Raw genomic sequence first — 17,759 nt, forward strand, 5'->3', positions numbered from 1 at the left:
ATGTATTTCCAAAAAGTTGTGAGGAGAAAATACAGTCGTCTAGCCAGGTCTCCGTGAGAACGATGATATCGTAATATGACTCCGCGACAGCAACGAAGAAATCGTCGATTTTCGTGATTTTCGATATCGCTGCATTTGCCGGGGATGTGTGCGGTGCGATACCGCAAGAGTGAGAGACAGGAGTTTCAATAGGATGTGGAACAGGAGAGCCTATCGAAGTGTGTTAAAAGCGGTGGAAGCGTCGCGCCGGGTGAATGAGTGGATAATCGCGCTCGATTTTATAAAATGCTGGAGTTTTTAAACGGTGTTATTTAGCTGTGAAATATTTATATGTTTGTATGTAATATGCTTGTCTATGGGGCTGTACCACATTAATTGAAATTTAACCCCTTTCCTGTTGACCGGTTGATCTGAAATTTGGAACACACCTTTATCTCTGCAGCCATTATAAAACTGCGTATCTCATGATCTTGAAAATCCAAGATGACGATCCCTACAAAATGGTGGATTACATATTTTCTCAAAGCCCCATCAATATGGGTATCAAATGAAAGGGATTGACTAGTAGAACACAGATATTTATGAAAAATGCAAACCAAAAAGGGCAACCACCACAAAATGGCGGATTACATATTTTCTCTGAGCCCCATCAATATGGGTATAAAATGAAGGACTTGACTAGTAGAACACAGTTATTCATGAGGAGTGCAATGCCCAATTATATCACGATACCAGACGGTAAATTCTTATTACGATATGCTTGTCATCAAGTATGTGTTTGTTCCCGGTTGAACAATAACCCCTACAACATTTGCACCGCACGACATTTGCACGACAAATTTTGATTTTTTCGTATTTGAATCTAAACGTTTGAGTGTTTGCTGAGTCCTGAAGTTCTATTTTATCCTTTGATTTTTTTCTGTAATTTTGTACATGAAAAGTTGGTCATTCTGGGATCTGTGCTCCATGATACTCGAATAATGGGCACCCCTTGGTATAGTCCTACGTCTCTCCGGTTATGTCCCCGACATTACCCATCCGTCTTTTTGCACGTTCATCCCTCCCATGAAATTTTTGAACGGTGGCCAAATAATTTTCGAACAAAGTGAACATATTCATATGCGAAAAAATGCAATATTCACAATTGTATTGATACCGATATTCCTTTTCTTTCCAGGTTATTCGCAGCGGTGACCTCGACAGCTACCCACTGCTGCAGCAGTTGATCCTGTCGAACAATCTCATATCGGACATCGAAGATGACGCGCTTGGGCGCTTAGAACTGCTTACAACGCTTTTCCTGGACCGCAACCAGCTGACACGAGTCCCAATTAGCTTGCCTTCGAATCTAATATATCTCCACCTGCAGAACAATCAGATCTACGAACTGCATCCGAATGTGTTTAGGAATTTGAAAAACCTTCGGACCCTCAATTTAGCCGTAAATAGAATCGCCTACTTGCCGGAGTTACCTCTGCCAGCTTTGCTGGAACTTAACGTAAGGCGCAATGACCTGAAAAGATTGAGTCAATCGGTCGTAAAAACGTCCCCCAATTTGAGTGATTTGTTGCTAGAGAACAACCCGGTAAAATGTGCCGACCTGCTTGGCATTGCTGAGTGGGCTAAACCGTGTCGCGATGAGATGCTCTTCGAAGCTGGTGACATGTCGCCCGAGCGCGACAACAGTGGGAATGAGTTTGAAATTTTTGCCAGATTTGTGAACGGGTTCGGGCGTCCTGGCGGCTGTCGGAGGGACACAAAAAATGTCCCAACGAGTGTGGCAACAAAAGCTGTGTTGCTTAGGTCCCAGTGTAATGCTGAAAATTTAATTAAGATGAACGTTTCAAATCTTCTTAGGAGCAATCAAACAACAGCGAAACATTCATCAAAAGATGGTAACGTCAGCATGCCAATTACGCCGGTTGATACAACAGCCTCCACGATCGGTGATAAGCTGCTGGAAACCAACAAAGGCAGATTATTAAACAGTTTAACGACTTTGGTGCCACTGTCTGTTCATCATCAAAAAACCATAACATCGTCAACGGGAAGAATCATTACCAAGGTGGAAAAGAAAGCAAATTTATATGTTAATTCAAGTGCTACGAAGGCGGCAATGTTGATTTTACATCCCACCCTCCGCTCTGTATCATTAGATGATAATCATCGCAATACCACGATTAGTAGGAGCAAGAAGCAAAATGAGCTCCACATTGCAGCGAATGACAAAATCAGTTTGTTCCCGAACCATACTTTGGCGAAGAATGAGCGGCAGAACGATGTCATTCCTGGGAACAATGATAAATTAGAAAATAGTTCAAGTGTAAACAAAGCCGTCAATTCAACAGCAATAACACCGATTAATGGTGTGACCCGGAACGAACGTGACAAAGTTAGTGGAAAGAATGATAGAAGTGCAAAGGATCGACTGCCGAAGGGAGGGAAAAAACTCAACACAATTGGATTAGTTCAACCTGATTCGGTGGCAGTGGAAACGGGTCTGAATCACAAGCAAGCGACAAGTACGAGTGACAAATTGGTAGAAATAACAGCGAGGATGACGACGACGGAGCCATCCTCCTCGTCATTGTCATCCTCGTTGACCTCGACGGTGGAAAAATATGAGCACCCAACAACAACTGTGCGAGCAAGGACGACATCAACAGCAAAAACAACTGCAATTCCTGCGACGACGGCACCGACGATGATGACGTTGGCGATTGAATCAAACGATCCTTCCATCAGTAATAAAAACAGCTCTCATCTGAAAAGCGCTCAACAAACAAACAGTGCTGCTGAAGGCAATTTAAAACAAAACTTTCCACTCGTTACAATTCCATCGCCCACAGGATTGCAGGTTCAGAATGCAAACATGGTGTCGTCTACCAACAGAGCGAAGGCAAATGCCAGCCAGTATTATAACGTTATCAAAACTCGCAAGAATGTAAATCATTTGAAAATGAAATTAAAATTTAACCGGGATCAGCTGCACAATGACGAATTTCGCGACAATTTCGACACCGAAAACCTCGGTTTGCTCGGGGGTAATTTCGGTTATGCCCATGGCCACACAAATGGCGCCCACAGGAAAAGCAAATTTTCCATATATGATAGCATCTATATGGCGTCGCTGAAAAATGCCAACTACAATCCATTCCATCATTCCATGCACGTACCCAACATTAGTCGTCTCGCGTCCAGAACTCTATCCGACGAAGCTAATACCAACGAAGGTATTCCGGCCACGTCCGTCGAAACGTCGTCAAAAATTCTGCCCCAAGAATGGAATGACGTACGACCGGTGTCAAGTGGTGGGTCTCATTACGGTCTATTCATTGTGGTCGGGACCACATTCGGTATGCTAATTTCCTTCGGCTTGTTCCATCTCTATTATTGTCGTGTCCGGCGGGGTCAACATCTGCACGGACATCACCACCATTACCGGCAACATCCGTCTGACCCCGACAGCAGTCATAATTTCACTCATCATCGCTATTCATATGCATTCGGGCAGGATGATAGCAACGAGCGACTAACCTACACGATATCGACCTCCGTCCTGGATGGGCCAACGGAGAACACTAGTTCCCCAGTACATCAGCGACACCAGCAACACAAGCAGCACAAAGATGTTCTCCATATGAACATGCTGAACCCGCTCAAATCAAAACCATTGTCCAGAAATCCAAGCACTAGTAGTAGCGCTAGTAGCTGCTTCGATATGGACAGTAGTGCATCCAGTAGTGATTTGGGGATGACACGCCCGACTGCTGCAAGCTGCAAGGATGATTATTGTACCAATAATCAAGTGTATCCCTGCTCGAACAGCTCGTCGTCGGGTCAGCAGCACAATCGAAATACTCCCGATAATCATCGTAATTTGCCGGGCAAGAGCACGACACAGCGAGACAGCGCCATCGATCGGTGGTGACGACGATGACAAAGACGACAACTTCATTATTGTACATTTAACGACGCTTACAGTGTGTTCGAGTGAGAGAATATTTTTCAATAAATCTGCTCTCTCGACGCCAAGAATCAATTACCACCAAAGTAAGGGGAAGAGGAGGAGCAGGAGGATGGACCGACACCGAGTTGGGGAAATAGAAATTCATAGCAGCCAGCATTTGTTCTCCATCCACATAACAAACGTGTCTGCCCTGTCGAAGCCAAGGCTATATGATTCCAATTTGAGCGGACATTCCTGGAACATGGCACTGCTGCTGGTGATATCCTGGCGTATATTGTTTGAATGTGACCGCCCCATTCGTTCGGGGGTGTATATACACCGAGATGTGTGCGTGCATGGGAGGCTGCGATTTATAATTGCGGTTTGAAAAGATGCATTAAATGCATTCCGACTATGGTTAAGCTGCAAATGGAATATAGCTCGGTATAGTTCTCGAAGCCAAAGAGAGAAAGCACGGGTGTGTGAATTATTCTAAATAATTCGATATGTGATCTGGGTGTGGAACGCAGGAATATGAAGATAACAACAGAGAGTGAATCATGCGATGCAGTGTGTGGTACGAATGAAATATAATTATTAGGAAGCAGGTGAAATGTATCTTATGCAGAATGGGTCACGTTTCTACAATCGACATGCAGAGGTATATTTTTGTTTGCACATCCATATTCTAGATTTCGGTTTGAAAGTTCTGTTTAACCCGATGCCACTTTAATTTTCATAATTTTCACAATTATGAAAAAGGCAAGCCATGTCAAGTTTCAGCTTTAAATAGTCACAGTTTTCACTGCATTCAATAATTAAACATTGGCCAGTTTAACCCCTTCGCTACGAGTGTCGTCTATAGACGACATCCGCGCGATGAGCTGTGTGTACGAGCGTAATCTTTAGACGACATGAGAGTGATACTGCAAATCGATCACAGAAACGAGTTGTACATACTTTTCGGCGCAGTGCTCCGTACAGCGGTAGCACTCCGGCAGAGCACACTGCCTTATTGTGAATGTGAAACACGGAAAAAAAATTAGTACGAAGCTTCACTCTTCAAGTTTTTTTTAATTATTTTAACTTCTGTAGGTTGAAGCTAGTCGGTTATTGCACGAACATAGAGACTTACCATAACAAATCTTATGTTGGTGGTTGGGACACCAGAAAGCGAACTCTGCTCCGAGCTCCGAGTCCCCTCTTCGTAAATTGTTTGTGAATTTTGTGCTGAAACGCACCCAATCGACCCATCACAAGTGTGACTCGATAAGTAACTTCTTCACGTACGACCGTAAATGGTTAGAATTAACGAAAATTGGAAGCATTCCCATTTCCCCATAAATTTGTTCTGCACAATTGTGTGCTTACCTACCCGTACTGTCAATAAGGTCCTACTTATCCATCTGTGGGTTACAATATCCATATACAACAGTGAATCAAATGTAGCATTCGTTCTATGGACACAGTGGAGAGAAGGAATACTGCAACATAAGCTCCTCCCGTTAGGCCTGAACATGCAATGATTCCTCTAGGGCAGCTATAACCAACCTACGGCACAGCATTCAAGATTCACCAATCATCGAGCTAGCGAGCTAGCATACTTAAAATTAATTATTGTTTTCACATATTCACGTTGGAGTGTCTTAACCCTTCTCTTCGTTTGCCGAGGCATTTTTATTGAATGTAATACTTTTCCGTTTACTATTTTTGAAAGCATATGCAGCCGTAGCAGTGTTCCGAGCTCTGCAATATAATTTTCTTAACCAATGTTGAAGTTGCTAAGACTTCCATTATAGACCCATTAAACATAAAAATAATAATTGTATTGATATCAACACAATTTTATTTGATTGATTTTCATGACATGAAACGCTATGACTCAGGAATAACATTTTATTGAGTGGTTTTTATAGCTGTTTCGATGATGTTGTTTGGCATCAGTGTCGAAAACACATGCCGCAATGATTTTAACCCACTACTGTTAGTAATTGAATGGTCAATATATGGATTTAACTGGCAGGGTCAAACATTTTCGAAGACGAAACATGGGATCGACTCTCTTCTCAGTAGCTTCGCAGGACTACTACGGCATTCGTCGTCAACATGACTAGCTCATCATTCATCCTCGCTCTTAACGCTCGTCAATTCATTTCTAGTTGAAGCAATTTTTTTATGGCTTATTCTAACTGACGTGATGAATGAACTCAAATCTGCCTCTTCATTCAACCTCACTTCATTTCACCACTACTACTTCACTCCGACATATGCCTCGTTGCCCGCGTACACAATCTTTTCTTAACGTCCATATAAAGTGGAACGGAAACTTTATTCCAGATGCAAAAAATAGTTACTCTATTAATGGATGGCTCCATTATTTACCTACCGTGAAGTCATCCACAATTTGCGAATGATAGAGAGAAGCGAATTCAGTCTGGGGGGGGCAAACTTCATAGAACCCAAATAACCTTTTGTTAATGTTGACAGGGAAACTGCTGGATGAAGCAAAAATGAATTTCCAATTGAATGCAAAGGCCGCTGTCTTCATAGTCGCCTGACTATCCCCAGTTGAATATGACTTTGCTGAGCCATGGAACACTTAAAAAGTTTAATTACAGTAATCGTGTGCATGATTTTTCTGTTAAATCTATCTATTTTCTTTGTTTTCAATTTTAAAGCAAAAAATCGCGTATATTGATGTTGTTTACATATGTTCTTTTTTGCCGTTGCATACAGTTGTTTTTGTCTGACCACACCGCTCTTCAATAACTACTTTTTAACGTACTGCAAGTTGATACATCTCAATCCAAAACAAACATAAATTAGGCAATGATTTTTTTCTTGAAATGAAAATGAAAAAACAAAAAAAAAATTAGTCGCTGAACGCGACTGGAAGCGAAAAAGACATCCGAATGCAAAAGCATAAAAAACGACATTCATCAAAGGGGATATTTTTTCATCAAAATTCTTGCTCAGCTTGTCCAGCTCGTGAAAAACATACAAATATTTTCATTAGATTATTGCTTGCGAGCAGCGCCCGTTGAACACATAGTACCACCGAATTTCTGTCGACAGCATTGGCCGCCAATCCTTGCTTTACTCATCATGCGCGAAAGAATAGCCAATAAAATTTTTGTTACATTGTTAGCATTCCGGCTGGTGTCTGCTTTCGCTAGCATGACGTTTTTCATATTCAGGGTGGTTTTACACTTTAGCCACACACAATTAACGACCCGACAGTTCCGACGCTCACCACGATCTTGGCTGCTCCAAGAGGGCTCTTACTGACAGATTTCGTTTGGTCACATTCAGCATGGGAATACCCTCGATTGTTTCTGTTTGCTCTCGTTTGTTCGCGTCGTATGCATGCAAAATTCCTGTGCCACAGGAAGTGTAGAGCTGGGAAGAATGGACGGTTTGAACACTTTCCTGTGCAAAGTGAGGGCAACTGAACTTCGTTGTATGGTCCACTAGTTGGGTAGCAGAAAGAATGAACAAGTGGTATTTTTTTGGTGCAGTTTTTCTTCAACCAGCCTGGACAAAGCGACGAATCTATATTCTCGCATGCTGAGCTCAGTATTGCTTAAAAAATTAAGTGAGACATTTCAAACATCCTTCATTTGACTCTCTGACATGTGTACTTCGCTTGTGATTTCAAGCTTATGATATTAGTTTTCCAAGACTGGATGCGTACATCAACCACGCCAATGCTTTGGAAAAGAAATCTCAAGAGATATACCATAAAAGATAGAATCGTGAAGGATGAACTGTCTTCAATCCCCCCCACCCCCCATCCGAGAACATAGCTCAAACAAATTTGTCATGACAATATAATGGCACAGCTGCGACGGCATCTCTGGAAGCGTCAACTCACCGACGGAACCGAGCGCACGATACGCACACACCAGGGCAGTAAACGGCAGCCAATGGTTTTTCATTTATTTTGAGTGGATACTTTTCGTTTTGTAGCCTTTTTTCGGGGTCATCATTCTTTTGTGCCTTTTTAGTGCTTCCACAGCGTGTTCGGTTGTAAAACTCCACAAACTGCCACCCCTGCTGCATTGGGACACAGAGAACCTCATCTCAAAACACATTGACTGTACAATGGCTCCCGACAGCAAGTCACAAAGATAAGAACATTCTGCGGAGCTATGAAATCGAATAATATTGTAAAAAAGTAACTTATAAAAAAGTGAAGCGAAAGGCGAAGGAGAGAATAATAACACATAAAAACAACCCAAACTACTGATATCTGTGTTAAACATAAAAAAGGTGAATGAAGAATTAGTTCTCTTTTAGGAAGTATTTACATGTTTTATATATTCATCGAGAATCAGTAGAAAACTAGAAGAGAAATGCATCGTTGTCGGCAAAGAACGACTGTTGCTAGAGACTTTAAAAATTTTCCCATCTTCTACTAAATAGAATTTCTACGATAATGAGTACGACAGTAAAATAAATTACAATACATTAAACGTAAGCATAACAAACAAAATAGACATAGCTCTGAGGAAACAAATTTAACCAAGACTAGACGCAGCAAAAAACTAGAACTGTATATAGATAATTAAGGCGAATATGATTGAGCTATACTAATGTTTTGTTAATATTTACTGAATTGTGCAATTTCTCCTGCTTTCACATGTAACAACTGATTGTGTTCTCTTACATTCTGATCTATTTTTACGAAGTATAAGTTTTGTTAAGCAACACTTGTTGAAGTTTACATCTGTATGGAAACAATTAAAATATTCGTTTTGAATTAAAGCATTTGAAATACAATAAATCTTTCGAGTAAGATAGACTTTCTCAATGTACGATGACAATCCTTTTGTATGCAATATAACATGAGATAATCCAAGGCGAATTCCAATTAAGAAGATGACTACGATGCGAATAGGAACAAGTATTGCCAAAAGATGGAGTTCGACTGCGAAGAAAGGCATCAAACACAGGAGCTGTGTTGACAGGATTGTCTGCTGGTGAGTCGGGAACGTCATCTATATTGAGTTTCAACCAAGAGTGTATGAAAACGCTAGAGATGAACTGGCTACAAGGCCGATCGATTTTCGAAACATCGTAGGGATCGATTCGAATGTCGATACCAGAAAAGCGAAATTGGAAAAATCGAATCTCTTTCTTCCCATTTATTTACTCATTCTACAGTGTCGGACAAAACATTAAGACCACTGCTCAACCAAAAAAAAGCAAGTGACAAAACTTTGAAAAAATAATCCAATCTAGTGCTTCAATTCATTTATAATAATTTATTTGCATTGTTCGAAGAAATTTATAACACCTGTAGTTAAGACAATAGTCATTCATTAAAAAATGCGATTTAAACATAATTAACAACTAAAACGACGCGACAAAATTGTGGACCAGTTCCTCGTTTCGGCTGTTATGAGTGTTGTTTCGACCGATTTTTGAAGAAAATTGATTTTCTCGGTGGTCAACAATGGTTCCGTGGTCCACATTGGTTGTTGCTTTGCGATCGCCGTTGGAACATCAAGTTTTGGCCATAGGCTTTTCGAGTGATCTCGTTGTTAGACCGTTGAGCAACGATGGACTCACTGAAAATTCTAGACGTAATGACGAATGTTACTTCTCTTGTTTGTTTCTGCCTACTTCGATCACATAAATATCTTATTTAATTATTTACAATGATGCTACATCCCATTAAGAGATAGGATCTTATTTACAACATTGTTCCGCCAATGTACCATAGTTGCAGTTCTCCACCTCCCGGCCGCGCCGATTCTTTCCAAGTCCTGCTCCACCCGGTCCAACCATTTCGCTCATTGGGCAGCTCTTGTTCTTATTCCCACCGGATTCGATGCGAACACCATCTTTGCAGGGCTGCTGTTCGGATATCTTGCAACATGCCCTGCCCATCGCACTCGACCAGCTTTGACACTCGGCGTTCGAAACCACCATTTGAGTTTGTGAATCCTCTTCGAGTATCGTCCATGCATGATGAAGGATTTGTACATGGTACACTTCCTATGGAGTCGGAGTTTGTTGGAACTTAAGTATTTGCGAAGCCTCTCCAGATAACACCTTCAGCGCCACGATGAAGAGCAGACAGGAAAGTCCATCGCATTGTTGAAATACTCTGTGTATCTCAAACGATTCCGACAGATCGCCTGAGATCCGCACACCGAACCTGATACTCGCGGTACTTTTGGAGGATCTGCCGCATGTAAAAATCTGGTCTATCGTCGAGCTACCAGGCATGAATCCGGCCTCATAACTTCCCACAAACATGATTATTATTGGCGATAAACGGCGAAAGAGGATCTGAGACAGAATTTTGAAAGCACTACTCAGGATTCTGATTGCACAATAGTCCCTACAATCCAGCTTGTTACATTCTTCTATAAATGGGGCAGATTACCCCATCTTTTCAGTCCTCCGGTGTTGTATTCTGTGTTCTGGCTAACAACCGGTGTATACATCTCTGGTAGATTGAATGAACCACCTTGAAACGATCGCACCATCGAGCCTTTTCTGCAGCGTTACGATGTTGGAATTGCGGGCTCTCAATATTTCCGGAAGAATTCACATACTAGCAAGAAAGTTGAGAGTTTCATGTCCCATGTTTCCAATCTCTAGTCCTCGTTTTTTGCTTGGGTCTAGTCCGATTGTCATATCTAGAATTTCTTTGTGAATTTTCTTGTACATTTAATTTTTACGAATGGCTTGTAGGGCGTGCACCAACCCCAGTCTCGCCAGAGGAACATCATGCACAGCTCTGTTTAGGGTCCCACGCTGGCACGAGGATAGTGATCTGCCGCCCCAGACATGGAGAACAGAAAACAGACACTCAGAAAAAAATATCTAGGTGCAGTAAAAAAGTGTTTCTTGTCTCTGCTAACTAGTTACTACAGTCTCGTATGACAATCGCTCGAATTCGGTTGCTTCCGAAGCAACCCTGCAATCCTTTTTTTCTCCAAATGTCACCTGGCTCAGACCTATCAATCCATAAAGCACCCTGCAATCCTATAACCCGACCCGAGTATTTGCTGTCACCGGTTGACACTACCGTAGACAAGTCAAAGGCTTATTTCACCAATTTCATGTGGGATCGTTCTTGAAAAATCTTAGGAGCGCGTTCAATTGGCCACAGCTGGATACAGTTAGGTGGGTTAAGGTCTTTTTCGAAGAACATGATGTTGTTTCCCGAAAACACCATTGTAGAGTGGATTTGGTATAATGTGCCAATGCCAAATCCGACCGAAATAGAGAAGGAATCTCGCGAATTCTATAAAGTGGAAGCAATCGCTTCTTCAAGCATTCTTCCACATGAATTTGAGTCCCTTTTGTGAAAAAAGTTGACGATCGCATGCCACACGTGCAAATGGCTTGCCAAACGAGCACTTTTTGGCCGAATTTTTCCATCGCAACAGCCGTATCCGCTAATGGTACACTCTCTCCAATCGATTTGGTATGAAATTGAGGTTCCGGCAGCGTTCTGCGATCTTCTTTGACGTATGTTTCGTTATCCATGAAAATGCACTGGTTGGGATTGTTCAAAATACGCTCATATAGCTTTCGAGCCCGTGTTTTAGCGCGATCTTACTGCTCTAGTGTTTGTTTGGCCAGTTTTTGCTTTTTACAGATCTTTAGACCATGTCTCTGTTTAATCCGCTGAATCATCCCAACACTGGTTTTGAACTTTTTGGCCAAATCACGAATAGATGCAGACCTGTTCTTCTGAATATAATTTACAGCCTTCGGTCCAATCATGGATTACTTAGTCCGGGTTTTCGTCCACTTCTGCTGAGATCCTCGAAAGAACACTCATTACTGAACTTTGCGACGATTCGGTTAACACTTTCTGGACAAACTTTGATTTTTTTTGTTGCTATTTTGTGGTATGTAACAGCGTTTTCGGTACATCAATTGTGCAGAATTTTCTTCTGGTTTCCAAATCAATTCGCGATCTTTCGAAAACAACTTTATGACCGCGACTAAATGATTTGTATTTCGATTTTTGACATATAAATGCTCTGATTACACGACAAAAAAGTTCACCCGTTTGTGTGTAATAACGTGTATAGTATTTAAGACTACCGATACGCTGAGATGCAATCTCCTTCGATAGCTGTGTAAACGGAAACGGAAACGGAGACGGAGACGGAGACGGAGACGGAGACGGAGACGGAGACGGAGACGGAGACGGAGACGGAGACGGAGACGGAGACGGAGACGGAGACGGAGACGGAGACGGAGACGGAGACGGAGACGGAGACGGAGACGGAGACGGAGACGGAGACGGAGACGGAGACGGAGACGGAGACGGAGACGGAGACGGAGACGGAGACGGAGACGGAGACGGAGACGGAGACGGAGACGGAGACGGAGACGGAGACGGAGACGGAGACGGAGACGGAGACGGAGACGGAGACGGAGACGGAGACGGAGACGGAGACGGAGACGGAGACGGAGACGGAGACGGAGACGGAGACGGAGACGGAGACGGAGACGGAGACGGAGACGGAGACGGAGACGGAGACCGAGACGGAGACGGAGACTTCTCTAAACGAATTTTAATGTCTAATAAACTTGTTCATGGATTGATACGCAGTTTCTATGGATTATAGATAACGGTACTCGGTTTTTTTATCCCATCTGTTTATTAGGCTCCTTGAGCAATTCAGATGTAACAGACCCGAATTTATTCGTATACATTTTTATCTTAAGATAACTTTTGTTGTATGATGACGTTGAAATAAAGAGGCTTTTCAGTTCACTCGCCACTAATCTTTTTTTTGTTGTATATTACACTGTAGCCATTTTTAGGCGTTAGAGTATTCCTATCCATCGATGAACATTTGTTTTCTCATCTATTAAACAGTAGCTGTTTAGGCCTAAGAATAATCCAATTCTGTCGATACACAACACATGCCGCCAGTTCACAATGTTAATCGATGCGTATTATGAATTATTCTCCATTTGTCGGTAATACGCATTGATCAGTTGTTGTATGTTGTCCAATCGATTCGTGCTCAATTCACGTTTTTATCGTGTAGGTCTTGCCGCAAACAATTTATGTAATGGTGGTCCAGTATATCATGACATTGAGCATGCTGTTTGGTAATGTAAAAAATGCAATTAAAGAATTTATCGCTGCTGCTGATTCAGAGGTTCGAAAAGGCATACTCTCGCATATCAGATTATGACAGATAGATATGATTATGATATGTTTTCCTTAGAAGCCCGCTTCACTCCCTCGAATGCACTTGCTCATTCTCCTTTCCCTTTCCTATACATAAACAGAACTTAGCACCCAATGAGATCAGTTCGCAACAGAGCTTCACGAACTTCCCAAGAGAGCACTAATGGCCATAGGATACTTAATATACATCCCCTGTCTAGAAAGTTATTACAACCCCCTACAAACAATGTTCCGGACAACATGGCGACGAAGGAGGAATCCTATTTTTATCTAGATTTATTTGACTTAGGCTTATATTTATTGCTTGTGTTTAAAAATGATGAATGATGACTCCTTGTCTTCTACTGCATAATTGAATAAACAGAAGAAAAGGGTAGTAATAGCTTGAATGTTATTTTTGTGTACATTTTTGAACTGAATATGGTTCCGGATTCTACCTCGTTATCTCATTTAACCCGTTGAAAGGATACAAGTTCATACAGGTAACGGGGTTTCTCACGGCTTCAATTTGATGTACCAAAAGAGAAAAAAAAATACAGATTTTGAACAATGAAGTAACTCTGTGCCAATGCAATTACTACACTATCACAGTCCTATATCAAGATCCCGTCCGTTCCCCTAAGCCCAGACCTATCAACTTTAAATAAAAAAATAACGGCGTGCCGTTTTCTACATTTCAATTTATATAGCCTGTTTTGAAGAGCAGAGTTTTTTTCTAATTTTAAGCCATCTATAGAACATTTAATTCATTTTCCGTACTAGTCGAAAATCTATCTTTTCTTTTTTTGGCTGCAATGCTAGAATGAAGGGAACAAACATTTCCTTCCATTTGACACTACTATAAACTCGATAATTAGCACCATACCTGAGATCTAAGTGTCTAGTGTGAAAAGAAAATTCAGCAAATATTTCGAATATAAACGAACGAACGATCATCTAATATTCGATAGTATAAACAGTTGGAGTGTAACATTAATTTTAATACGTTCTGTGTGCTCTGCGATGAATAAAAAAAACAATTAAAGTTTTGTGATAATTTTGAAATTTAAATTAAAATCGCACGATAGAATTAGAATATGCTTAGTGGGAAACCTCTTCTTGCTGACACGATTTATCGTTCTTCTAAGCAGAAGGCAAACATCGGATGAAACCAATCAAATATAATGGGAAAGATTTGCGGACAAAATTTCTTGCTCAACTTTGCCTCTTCCACTGTCTCTCTCTCTGCGATTAAATCTAGCTTCTAAAAAAAAGAAAGTTTTTTTTTCTATCCGATTGCCATCCTTCATGATATTAAAGATTGTTTGCTCTTTATCTTGTCTCTGCTGCCCGTGACGATGCTCTCTGCATTGACGTTTTATTCTATGTGAAATACGTGACCTTTATTGGAAAATTCGTCCTTTTGCCTTTGGGGCATACAGTTGGTGCTCAATCAATGTCACATAAAAAATCGCTGTTGTAAAGAACCCACATCAAGGGAACAACTGTCCATAGGAAGCCCACCGTTTCGTAAAGGATGCCAAGGCCACACTGTCCGCACAAGCAGGGTGAAATTATTCACGTTCGACCAAGGTTATGTATATCGACGTTGTCTTCTGGTGGTAAAATACTCTTCGTGGCTGGAATGAATTGTTCTCCGCTTGGAACGATAAATGTAGGTATTTATCGATACTTAACTGCAACTGCATCAGAATCTTTTAGGAGTGGCTTGACATCAATCGAAAGAAATATACAGCCATTCCATGCCAAACCGATATAGTGGTTCTCAAATTTCCGTGAAAAGCGGTAGTTTTGTTCCTTATCGCAAAATATGAGACCCGTACTTATTTTTTTGTGCTCATTTCCGTTTAAGGGTGGTCCAAAAATCATTTTTTCCCCATTTTCAAAAATTATTTTTTTCAAAAATCCATGACTTTTGAAATATTACACCGATTTCGATGTTCGATCTAGCAAATTGAAAGCAGTGAAGTAGCCTCCTTTTCAAAAATAGTACATTTGCAAAAAAATGAATTTTGTTTTCACAATTTTCGATTGTGTTTGTTTTCTATGGTTTTCATGGTCTCGGTACCAAGGGCGCTACATTTTTAAATATGTTTTTTTCTTGAAAGCTGAGGTTTTTTTCACATAACATATTGAAAATCAGAAAGATGTTTTTCTTGTTTGGAAGTCATGTGTTTTTAAAGATTAACCGATGATTGATTTTTATTTCCACTCTTTCCAGAAATGAAAAATTTATAACTAATGTTTCGCAATCAAATTACCACTTTTCGCGAAAATCTGAGAACCACTGTGTCGGTTTGGCATGGAATGGTTGTTTAGAATGCATCGAACTGTTGCATTGAATTGTATTGACATAAATTGAAAATTGTTTAGTGAAAGATTCTGTGGTCCTGAAAAGCACTATACACCTATCCCCCTATTTACACGGTACCTGTTTTACACGATTTCGCTTTTACACGGTTTATGAAATAACAAAATTTGAAAAACTACTTAAAAAATGTATATATGTAGTTCATATGTAAGCAAGTAGAATAGGATCATAGTTTTGACTACGGGTGTAATTTTATGTTCCGGAACTGGCAAGTTATTAATTTACTATCATTTTCGGAGTCTTGATGTGTAATTTGTGTCAATTTTTCAAGCTCTTAGAATGCCAAGAATATCGACAAAAATTAAAAGTTCGGCTTTCGGCTGGAAATTTCTTTAATAAATTGAAGGAAAAATAAATCAAAATAAATCTACACAGCTGTTAATTGAATCTTTTATCACTAAGTTTGCAGTCGAATCTGATATCTTCCCGAATTCGTCGACTGTTGAACCAGAATCGCATCAGGAATGCTCAAGTAATGGGATGACTTTATACTAACCAGAATAAAAATACTGGTAGTTCTTAAAAGTGGTGATAGCGAATAAACTTATTGCAATTTAGTTTCTTGAAGAATTCTTTGTTTATTTGTATCCAGAATCTATAATGAATTTTATAAGTACATTTTTATAATTTATATATTATATATTTATAATTTTTATATTTTTATAATGTTTTACTTAAATAAATCATTCAATTGAGTATATATTGAGAGATTATTTCGTTTTGCACGGTTTACATAGCAAATTCGGAGATTTCATTCTACACGCTTTTATCGGGATTCTATCTTCAGTGTAAATCGAGGGATAGGTGTATATTGAAATGAGACTTTTTTGCTGCTGCAACCTGCTACCGATATTGGTGCTGCTATTCTACCGCTTCTCCTTGTGAATGGATCCCGGTTAAAAAATGAGTGTAAAATCGGAACAAATATGCATTAACTGACTATAGAAACACACAGGGGTGAGGCTTGCGATGCAATATTTCGCTTCTCCTCAGGCTTCCATTGTATGTGCCAGCAGGCATAGGCGAGAAAAGGAAAACAAACAACTACAACAGCTCACAAGTACGTGCCTGTGTTGGCTTCGCTGTCTTATTTTTAATATTCTGATATTCCCCTTGGAAAGAATGATATGTACGGTGGCTAGTTATGTTTGTTCTCGCAGTAGTATTGGCTGGCACTAACATTCCCAAAGAAACATTTACCGTTTCAACGTAAGTATTACTTGCGTAATTTTTATTACGATTACTTTATTGAGATTTCTCATACCAAATAACATGACTTGAATGTGTAATTCAGGAGTGTCAAGCTCTAGAATACGCGTGACCACAGTGCAAGCCGGATAGAATTTTCTTCGATGAAAAATACCTGGTCAGGGTGGGAATCGAACCCGAACCCACGGCATGATGAAGGGTTGACGTTTACCACTCGATCACGGAGGCACTTTCGCAGTAGTACTGATATATTTAGTTTGTATTCTGCCGTTACTTTGTTGCTTTTTTGGCAGTACAATTTGAGAGGAACAAATTGGGCCAATCAAAACATGGGATTTAACGCGTTCAGATATTCAATTGTTGATCTAAGAACATATTTATTGTGATAGATGCGTAGAAATATGTTTAATCAATTGATGCAATCATCTTTGCTTTGACAATTAATCATGATTTTTCACTGTCAATAACAATCCATTAGATGTGAAACATTGCTTAAGAATTAGTTAATGACAAGAGAATATTGTCAAAAGCATTCGGGAAAATAGTTAACGTTTCGTGTTATCACATTAACTCACCCTCCAACATTATTTCTTATTTTCAGACAACAGACGCCATGGGACGAACGGAATAAATTATAACCCAATAGTTGATTTACTTAATACGGCTGGGAAGTAAGACGTATCACCCGATTGTGGCTGCTCAGTATTCCAGCAGCACCATAATATATCAACCATTACACCTGCTTTTATCATCCAGAACACAGCCGCCCAAAGTTGATTAGATCAACATTTCTATTCCATCCGGCCCATCGACCATCGAATAGCGATAGACGAACCTCCCACGGGCGGATATGGTTCGGATATACTTCATTGTTCGTTCCGTCGGAATTTACGATTATTACTTCCCTGTCGAATCCTGCTCGGCGAAAGTGATAGCATAAAACTTCAAAAACAAAACACAACACCCCTCCCCATTTATCCCTCGGAGCATTGAATGAGAGGGTTATTTATTGAATGGGTCCCTGGTTCGTCCCTTTTTGCAAATACTAG

The 17,759-nt window shown here is 40.4% G+C and overlaps 2 protein-coding genes across 3 annotated transcripts in view; both read left to right on the plus strand.

Moving 5' to 3' along the window:
* LOC129779994 (uncharacterized) overlaps positions 1-8,737 on the plus strand; it is a 161,171-nt gene extending 152,434 nt beyond the window's left edge. For both annotated transcript variants that reach the window (XM_055787866.1, XM_055787942.1), the window contains exon 3: positions 1,178-8,737. In XM_055787866.1, the coding sequence (XP_055643841.1) occupies positions 1,178-3,931 (2,754 nt within the window). In that variant the 3' untranslated portion in view covers positions 3,932-8,737. The remainder of the gene's footprint in view (positions 1-1,177) is intronic.
* On the plus strand, positions 4,080-12,505 carry LOC129761343 (uncharacterized). Its single transcript, XM_055759060.1, has 2 exons — positions 4,080-4,226; positions 12,083-12,505. Exons 1-2 carry the CDS (start codon positions 4,080-4,082, stop codon positions 12,503-12,505), a joined length of 570 nt encoding a protein of 189 aa, XP_055615035.1.
* The last annotated feature ends 5,254 nt before the right edge of the window (positions 12,506-17,759 follow it).

Source organism: Toxorhynchites rutilus, chromosome 1 (genome assembly GCF_029784135.1).
Source record: "Toxorhynchites rutilus septentrionalis strain SRP chromosome 1, ASM2978413v1, whole genome shotgun sequence".
Lineage (NCBI taxonomy): Eukaryota > Metazoa > Arthropoda > Insecta > Diptera > Culicidae > Toxorhynchites > Toxorhynchites rutilus.

Bases quoted from the DNA above. Each gene is read 5' to 3' on its own strand.
- LOC129761343 (XM_055759060.1), top strand. From the start codon at position 4,080: ATGGACCGACACCGAGTTGGGGAAATAGAAATTCATAGCAGCCAGCAT. The intron at 4,227-12,082 runs GTGATATCCTGG...ACGGAAACGGAG, and splicing joins GGAACATGGCACTGCTGCTG to ACGGAGACGGAGACGGAGAC.